At 33.1% G+C, this 9,986-nt stretch overlaps 1 protein-coding gene across 2 annotated transcripts in view; it reads right to left on the bottom strand.

The window, feature by feature from the left end:
- Positions 1–1,186: 1,186 nt before the first annotated feature.
- Positions 1,187–9,986, bottom strand: part of Nedd4 (E3 ubiquitin-protein ligase Nedd4) — a 36,371-nt gene continuing 27,571 nt past the window's right edge. For both annotated transcript variants that reach the window (XM_089845583.1, XM_089845592.1), the window contains one exon: positions 1,187–8,666. In XM_089845583.1, the coding sequence (XP_089701709.1) occupies positions 8,564–8,666 (103 nt within the window). In that variant the 3' untranslated portion in view covers positions 1,187–8,563. The remainder of the gene's footprint in view (positions 8,667–9,986) is intronic.

Raw genomic sequence — 9,986 nt, 5'->3', positions numbered from 1 at the left:
GAGGCGAAAGAGTCCGGCCTCCCTGATTTTACGTCCCCCCCTTGTATTTTGAAATGGGGACTTGGACTATGGCGCGCGAATACAAAGGCATCTTATATCTTCTCCCTAATAAACTAGATATCACTTCTTGTTAACACTAAATACCCTCCCCCTTACGAAATATCAGCATGATGTAGTTTTATAGAAACATGTCTAAATAAAAAATACGCAATTCCTTTTTACCACTGTCGCTATGACCCGCCTATTCTTTCATACCCCTCCGTCCCGCAGAAGGGGTCCGGGACTTTGACGCGCGCCCAGATTACTCTGTTCTCCATTCCTACATCTAAAATTAAATCTATTCCTGGTAAAACCAACTTACACGAAAAATTGTACCTAGAATACGCATCTTTTACGTTTTCCCTGGCGTTCTCTGCTAGTGTGAAACTGTGAATAGCTCCATTCAGTTTGAAGAGGCTAATTTTCACTGCGCGCCCCCTCACGGCATATTCTCGTCAGCCAATCAATTAAGGTAAGGTAATTTGAGGTTGGTAAGAGACTTGTTATAGTCGTAAAGCATTACGGATAGATCAAGTGGCATCTTTCTCTTACTATAAGCCTCTTCGACCTAACTAACAGGGAAAGACACGAGGGTAAAACATTGCCTTCCATCTCGCTTTTCGGCGCCTGCGCTCTAGGCGCTTTGAGTTCCGAGAGTACGCAGACACAGTTATGGGTCAACCCCTTGTATATCTCGATAATGAGGGCTGGCTACCCCCTGTTTTTACATCAAAGAGGCGTATTGACCCAACCAACAAATCTTTTGAATTTTTACAACTGCTCCAGATCTCGTTCTCGGGTTTTGAGGCGAGAAACTGAAAGGGATAACCTGATTGGCTTGATTTTGCCTTGCGCAGAACCTGTTTTACCCCACGAGTCAGACTCTAATCCTATCAGAAAAATAAGAGATTCATTTTCGTCGCTCAACGATAGATGGTACTACAGTCAACTTTGTTAGTCACGTGATCCTATCCCTTAGATGGAGACGACACCAAGCCAACTTGTTTATTTGTTGGTTGGGTCTGGATACTAGAGAAACTGAATTAGCTTATGGACGGTGAATTATGAAGAATCAGAATTCGCTGGTCTTTAACAAGCCTGGTAGTTTTACCGAACGTATTTGGCTACTTTTAAATAGCTACCTTAGCCAAAGTAAATAAACTTAATATTTATTTTCACAATACAATACAATTTTATACAGCAATTAACAAATCAAATACGGAAATCCTTACGGAATCCGAATTTTTAACTCAAAACAGAAAGGAATATTATCGTAAACTCCACAATCATTTCTTAAAAAGCCTGCTTAGTTTTTGAGCAAACATTTCAGGTCATATCAAAAGCGCAATGAATTTTATAATTAAATTGTCCAATTTATTGGCGATTTAATTTCCTTTATCGCACACAAACACACTGTATTTACCTTTGCAATAAAAACTCTTCACTCAAAATTTAAATAAGTAGCACAATCGATCGCAAATTAAACTGAATAGTTCAAGCACTCGCCTGTTTCCCAAATCTACCTAGACAATAATGATCCGATTAAATTTGTTTAATAATTGAATAATAGATTAGCGATGTCATTGGATTTGTAGGCATTAGCACTGTACACATATTCGATCTTCCAACTTTATTCTATGATAAAGTACAGAACCGAATTTTGCGCCGTCTGCTATAGCGGGGAATTATGGTCGAGGTCAAGGTTAGTAAAATAGAAGGATAGAGGTCAAGGTTAGTAAAATAGAAGGATAGAGGTCAATGTTATTTAAGTAAAAGGATAGAGGTCAATGTTAGTAAAGTAAAAGGATAGAGGTCAACGTTAGTAAAGTGAAAGGATAGAGGTCAACGTTAGTAAAGTAAAAGGATAGAGGTCAATGTTAGTAAAGTAAAAGGATAGAGGTCAATGTTAGTAAAGTAAAAGTGTAGAGGTAAAGGTTAGAAAAGTAAAAGGATAGAGGTCAATGGTAGTAAAGTAAAAGGATAGAGGTCAATGATAGTAAAGTAAAAGTATAGAGGTCAAGGCTAGTAAAGTAAAAGGATGGAGGTCAATGGTAGTAAAGTAAAAGGATGGAGGTTAAGGTTAATAAAGTAAAAGGACAGAGGTCAAGGTTAATAAAGTAAAAGGATAGAGGCCAAGGCTAGTAATGTAAAAATGTAGAGGTAAAGGTTAGAAAAGTAAAAGGGTAGAGGTGAAAGTTAGTAAAGTAAAAAGAGTAGAGGTCAAAGTTAGTGAAGTAAAAGAGTAAAGGTCAAAGTTAGTAAAGTAAAAGAGTAAAGGTCAAAGTTAGTAAAGTAAAAGGGTTGTGGTATCAGGGTGCTTCAAAATACAATACTGAATAAAGCAGGCGTGTACACATTCGGTAGTTGGGGAGTTTCGAGCGACTATTAGTGGAAATGAGTGTATTTTGAGATGAATTACTCGCGCTTCTCGATATTTGTGTCGGTTCAATGTATCATTGTTCGGCATCGATGCAAGAAGCATATGGGAGACTATCGTAAGCAGCTTGAACTACTCGACTAAAATGGCTCGCAAAGGCTTAACAAAACACATTTCTGCATTTTCTCAATAGTGTTAAGAAAAAGAAAGTCCATACTTCACAAACATAAACATGATGACGCTAACTATTTCGGTTCATATTTAGCTGGCTTATAAAGTGCCTTTACTTTTCTTCTCCATATCTTATGCTCCTTGCTCGGTAAAATTTAGTGTACTAAAAAACACCATGGAGACGAAACACAAAAATTCGGTATATGTGTTTATACTGATGGCAGTTTTGTTATCAAATCTGTAGCTTTAATTAAAGACATTGGGGGTGTATCACTATAGTAAGCTAATTTCACACCTCTTACAAAATAACTAAAAATGGGAATTTAATTTTTTATAGTCATATATGTATGTACAAGGAATGATATAATTTATGTACAGTACCGTATTAATTACTTAGTTTTTTTTTGTTGCCATTAACCGAATCTTTAATTACAATAAAATTAATTGCAGGTATTTCTGGAAAAGGTTGAAAGTTGTTAGTGTTTCTTATATAATACATGTAAATAAGCAAATATGGTATGTTGCTTTTTTTAAAATACCGTACTGTCTCATCATTGGTTGGAATGAAATACAAGTTTCATATCGTATTTTGCGCCAATTATTCTAAAAATCTATTATTGATATGAATTATTAAAAAAAATTGTAATTAATAATTTGAAGTCACGTTTTAAATTAAACTGATATAAATATTAAGAACTGAACGTTTTTATGCTAATTTTGTGAACTTCATTAAGCCTAAATAGTTTTTATCAATTTTCAAAGTCCCTCTAGCCAACCAGCGGTCACTTCCAATTTTTATCACGCCCATTAAAAATCACGTGAACACGAGGAAAATCTCTTCTGAATGGCTAGAGGTTAATAAGGCGCAATTTATATATAAAAAAAATGTAGCTAAAGCCGCGGTAGGCTTAGTATATTGAAGTTTGTTGGGACTTCGTAGAATACATTTACAATCGCAGCTAAAGGCCTACGTCCACCAAGAAGGGTTTTAGAGAACTGAAAACTGAGCAATAAGTTTGATAAGGACGAAATATTTAGGGGTAAAAACAAGTGTAATTTAGTAATAGTTTAGTAAGGCGGAAATTTAAGTTGGTGAAACTTTATAATGTCAAAAACAGGCGCACATTTTGCTGTTTTCAATTCGTTAGAACCACATTGCAAGGCTTTAAGTTAGCTAGAACCATTCCAACATTTGCCCCAGCGAGGACTTTAAAATCGGCACAATCGCTCCATAGACCCCAACCAACAATTCTTTTGAATTTTTATAAAGGCTCAGACCTCGTTCTCGGGTTTTGAGGCGAGAAAGGGATAACCTGATTGGCTTGATTTTGCCATGCGCAGAACCTTTTTTACCCCAAGAGTCAGACTAATCCAATCAAAAAAATAAGAGATTTATTTTCGTCGCTCAACGACAGATGGTACTACAGTCAATTTCGTTAGTCACGTGATCCTATCCCTTAGATAGAGACGAGACCAAGCCTGCTTGTTTATTTGTTGGTTTTCAACAGTACACTAGAACCCTTTTTGCTGGAAGCCGGCCTTTAACAGGATATAAACCCAAGGCTTCTTTATGGATGACCCCTACAAAAACCATTAACTAGCGCCAAAAAAAAAAACGCGAAGATAAAGCAAGAGTGAAGGTAGCGGTAAATGTTAGAACTTTCGTGTGGGCTTATAAATTAAATACCACGTGGGTGGAAAGTCGCTGCTGATTGGTTAGAGGTTCTTAAATTGCATTTAATATATATTTATACATATAAAAAACAAAAACCAAATAAAAATAGCAAATTTTAATGATATCACTATAATAATTAAATAAATTTTTTTGTTTCTAAATAAATGAAAAAAAAAATTTCTTATATAATACCGCGCGCGTTATAATATATATAACAGAAAACAAGCTTGTTTTATTTTATAATATTAACAATAATAGCTATATAATAATTGGCACCGTGAAATACATCTAAAAGTTTTATTTATATTTTTTCACATTTTTTTTTGTTTTTAATCAACGCCATTTCGACTGTGGTATAATATAATAATTAATTTTAATACTAAAATTAATAACTGGAATAATAAGATTTAAGTCTATAGAGAATATTTTAATTAAATAAATTAGTATTTTGGTTTAGATGCCTAGGGTTTTGGTATTTATAGATTAAAATTTGAAAATTATGTTTTTTTTTTTTTTAATAAGAGTTTGATTCTATGTACATTTTCCCCTAAGCTGGAAGTTTATTACATTCTTTAAATGTTTTCGACTACCACATAGAATAAAGGAAGGGTAAACTGTAGAATTTTAATTTTCTCGTTTTTATCAGAAAGAGCATATAAAATAATGTTTATTTCCCATTGGGACCATGTATCCATACCAGAATTATCCTAAAATACATTAGCTTACACGTTAGTCCTAGGTGAATTAAGGTGGAATCCATAAACGTCGGACGCAACGCAATTTAGTACAGGCAAAGGCAGGGCGTTGTGCGCAAAAAGCGGAAGTTTGATTACGACGCCCTGCCTTTGCCTGTACTAAATTGCATTGCGTCCGACGTTTATGAATTCCACCTTTAGACGACGTCCAGCTATGCTTCCTATTATGTCCTAATGCTAATCCAAATTAGACGCTTCCTATCGTATGCTAGTCCAAATTAGACGCTTCCTATCGTATGCTAGTCCAAATTAGACGCTTCCTATTGTATGTTAGTCCGAAATTAGACGCTTCCTATTGTATGTTAGTCCGAAATTAGACGCTTCCTATTGTATGTTAGTCCGAAATTAGACGCTTCCTATTGTATGTTAGTCCGAAATTAGACGCTTCCTATTGTATGTTAGTCCGAAATTAGACGCTTCCTATTGTATGTTAGTCCGAAATTAGACGCCTCCTATTGTATACTAGTCCAAATTAGACGCCTCCTATTGTTTGCTAGTCGACATTAGACGCTTCCTATTGTATGCTAGTCCGAAATTAGACGCCTCCTATTGTATGCTAGTCCGAAATTAGACGCTTCCTATTGTATGCTAGTCCGAAATTAGACGCTTCCTATTGTATGCTAGTCCGAAATTAGACGCTTCCTATTGTATGCTAGTCCGAAATTAGACGCTTCCTATCGTATGCTAGTCCAAATTAGACGCTTCCTATCGTATGCTAGTCCAAATTAGACGCTTCCTATCGTATGCTAGTCCAAATTAGACGCTTCCTATCGTATGCTAGTCCAAATTAGACGCTTCCTATTGTATGTTAGTCCGAAATTAGACGCTTCCTATTGTATGTTAGTCCGAAATTAGACGCTTCCTATTGTATGTTAGTCCGAAATTAGACGCTTCCTATTGTATGTTAGTCCGAAATTAGACGCTTCCTATTGTATGTTAGTCCGAAATTAGACGCCTCCTATTGTATACTAGTCCAAATTAGACGCCTCCTATTGTTTGCTAGTCGACATTAGACGCTTCCTATTGTATGCTAGTCCGAAATTAGACGCCTCCTATTGTATGCTAGTCCGAAATTAGACGCCTCCTATTGTATGCTAGTCCGAAATTAGACGCTTCCTATTGTATGCTAGTCCGAAATTAGACGCTTCCTATTGTATGCTAGTCCGAAATTAGACGCTTCCTATTGTATGCTAGTCCAAATTAGACGCTTCCTATCGTATGCTAGTCCAAATTAGACGCTTCCTATTGTATGTTAGTCCGAAATTAGACGCTTCCTATTGTATACTAGTCCAAATTAGACGCCTCCTATTGTATGCTAGTCCAAATTAGAAGCTTAAGATTGTATGCTAGTCCAAATTAGAAGCTTAAGATTGTATGCTAGTAGAAATTAGACGCTACTAGTAGCAGTTGTGGAATATAATTATACCTAACGTAACGACGTCGTCTGCTTCAAACCAAGGCTTAACGCGTAATAGTAATAATTGCTCGTATATTCTTTAATATTGTAGGCGGATACATGATTTCAATTTGAAAGATAACTTAATTTATATGTTCTTTGAAATAGAATAATGTGAATACAAAAACCGTATCATTAACCTCTCCTTTAACGTATGTCGTTTCAGCAATTCTACGTCATCGGAACTAACGCTTCTCTCAAAAGAATTAATTATAAACTTCTGCTAAAATAACCATCTTCCGAGGGTACAATTTTATTTCGAATGTTACTAAGCAATATTTGTTTTATAATGCATTGCATCGATAACCGCGTGAATGTTTGTTTGGTGACAATTGTTTTAATATTCTTTAAGCACTTTTTAAAATTAACGTTAATACGTTTAAGTTTGTAATATAATAATGATAGGGGGGATTAATATCGACTCAGTTAACGCGCGATAAGAAGGCACAACTCTTTTTATATATCTTCCCTCCGTCAAAAGTACGTGAATGGTCAGTTACGAAATATTTCTAAATTTCTCCTCTGACTGGACAAATTTGGTTAATTACGAAAGAAATTAAGTTTTTTTTTTAATCCGTTAATTTGGCTTATCACATACAGGGTGGTTCTAATTAAAAACGTATAAGTTTTATAGATAATAACATATTAAAGAATTAATATTTTGGGAACAGTTTCCACAGAATTTTCAAATTCGTTCATTTTCCAAATTTGGTTCAATTTTGTATTTTTTTTTTTAATTTCCAAATTGTAATTTTTTTTAAATTTCCAAATTTCGTGAAATTTCGTAATTTTCTTTAAATTTCCAAATTTCATGAAATTGCGTATTTTTTTTTTATATTTCCAAATTTGGTTCAATTTTGTATTTTTTTTAAATATCCAAATTTCGTATTTTTTTTTAAATTTCCAAATTTCGTATTTTTTTTTAAATTTCCAAATTTTGTAATTTTTTTTTAAATTTCCAAATTTTGTAATTTTTTTAAATTTCCAAATTTTGTAATTTTTTTAAATTTCCAAATTTTGTAATTTTTTTAAATTTCCAAATTTTGTAATTTTTTTAAATTTCCAAAATTCGTAATTTTTTTATATTTCCAAATTTGGTTCAATATTTAATTTTTTTTAAATTTCCAAATTTGGTTCAATTTTGTATTTTTTTTAAATTTCCAAATTTGGTTCAATTTTGTATTTTTTTTTAAATTTCCAAATTTGGTTCAATTTTGTATTTTTTTTTAAATTTCCAAATTTGGTTCAATTTTGTATTTTTTTTTAAATTTCCAAATTTGGTTCAATTTTGTATTTTTTTTTAAATTTCCAAATTTCATGAAATTTCGTAATTTTTTTTATATTTCCAAATTTGGTTCAATTTTGTATTTTTTTTAAATTTCCAAATTTCATGAAATTTCGTAATTTTTTTTATATTTCCAAATTTGGTTCAATTTTGTAAAAATGTTTTTTAATTTTCCAAATTTGCTTCATTTTTTTTTAATTTTCCAATTTGGTTAAATGTTTTTGGAAATTTTCCAATTTGGTTCCATTCTGTAATTTTTTTTGAAAATTTTCCAATTTCGTTCCATTTTGTAATTTTTTTTGGAAATTTTCAATTTGGTGAAATTTGGGTATTAGAGGATTTTCTTGAAAAGTCCAACTTTGATTAATTAAGAATATCGTTTGCAATTGGTTGAATTTTGTAAAGTTCAAATAAAAACATTTACATCATAGTTTTAAAATCAGAACCACCCCATACAAGTTTACAATTAGACTTAATAAATAACGAATAGCCACTAAGAACTAATTAATTAATAAAGTATATATATATATATATATATTTTTTAATTCAATAAGGGATATTTTAAAATAACCAAAGTCACCCTGCGAGGATTAAAGATAAACTCGATCGTCTCTCGAAGAATTTCAATTTAATTCTAATCTTAGAACCGGGCAATTTAATTATATTTAATATCTTAATTACAATTTCCCTCCCCACTCCCCAAAATTTGAATATCTTTAAAACTAACCTTTATATATATTTTACAAGTGCTCGAACTCTTTCTCTCGATCTCACTCACTTTGAAAAACGCCTGAATAATTAGAGATTAATCAACGCCACCAAAGGATTCCGATCCTTCAATGGCCTTCATCATTTTATCTCTTAGATCTTGATAGCTTTCATACGGTGGCAGGTCAATTCTGTTAAAGCTAATAAATAAATATATAATAATAAAAATTAAGATTTAAAAATATTGATTGCTAATTTGCTTTATCATACTGTTTCATAATTTTTACACCAGACGATATATAACCTTGAATTTAAGATTTTTACGAGTGTATCATATCAGAGGTAAATTAACTCGAAATTATTAACGCATTGTATTGCGTAATTACGCTACCCTGACGCTTAAAAATACCTGGAAAACGGCCAGAAAATTTTAAAGGAAAAGTTCAGGAAACATAACATTACAGGGTTCATACAACTTTTGGAAAACAAATTTCCCTGAGATTTCCAGGTTTTTCCCCATATATTTCCCTGAGTTCTCCAGGTTTTTCCCGTATATGGAGTTTTCTATGGAGCAAATGTTAACGAAAGAGGGGAGGGGGCAAATAGGACTATTACATAATCAAAGGACATCCCCGTATCTCTAATATAACCAGAGTTATGAGCCTTCAAAGTATAGTGTAATGTTAATCCTATGGAGTGTATGTTTATGAGCATTTTGCTTAATCACTCGCAAATTTCCCTGATTTCCCAGAATTTTACTAAAAATTCGAAATTTCTCTGAATTTTTCCTGAAGTTTTTGTCAACTATTTATTTCCCTGATTTTCCAGGTTTGTATGAACCCTGTTATATATATGCAAATTAACTTATTGATCTTGACGTCATTTTATCAATCTATAGATGAATAGCACCCTAAACCTATCTGAAATTGAAATAATCTTTGGCGACATCGTCAAGAAAACGACCACGTCCCGGCATCTCTAGCAATAGCTTGGTCTATTTTAACATTCTAAAACTAATAAAATCTACTATCTACCCTTTATGCTCTAAAGAGTTGGGCCAGGGATAGATTTAATTTTAGAAGTCGGAATGGAGAACAGAGTAATCTGAGCGCGCGTCAAAGTCCCGGACCCCTTCCTGGGGACGGAGGGGTATGAAAGAAGAGGCGGGCCATAGCAACAGAGGTAAAAAGGAATTACCTATTTTTCGCCATTCCAGTCAGCAACGTCATCAAAACGTAGTTTAAGTGCGCCAATAAGATAATTTAAACTTTTCGTTACGTGTTGGAGCGAGGGAGGGGCTCTATACTGGTCTATGAGTCGGACTGAAGTAAATACTAAACGTTCTCCATTCCTACTTCTAAAATTAAACCTATCCCTGGTTGGGCCAAATAATTACGCTCTTAAGTTCCAAAATTAATACAAATTTTGAATTACTCGTTCAAGTATCGAATAATTTTTCAAAAACCATTAAAAAACTGTAAATCGTTTAACAATTTCGAGTCAATTTACTTCCGTTATTC

Source organism: Phalangium opilio, unplaced genomic scaffold, assembly GCF_054372755.1.
Source record: "Phalangium opilio isolate 3A_F unplaced genomic scaffold, DU_Popi_V2 ptg000009l_1, whole genome shotgun sequence".
NCBI classification, from domain to species: domain Eukaryota; kingdom Metazoa; phylum Arthropoda; class Arachnida; order Opiliones; family Phalangiidae; genus Phalangium; species Phalangium opilio.
The sequence above is the reverse complement of the archived record's forward strand: the minus strand, read 5'-3'. Positions and strand labels throughout refer to the sequence as shown.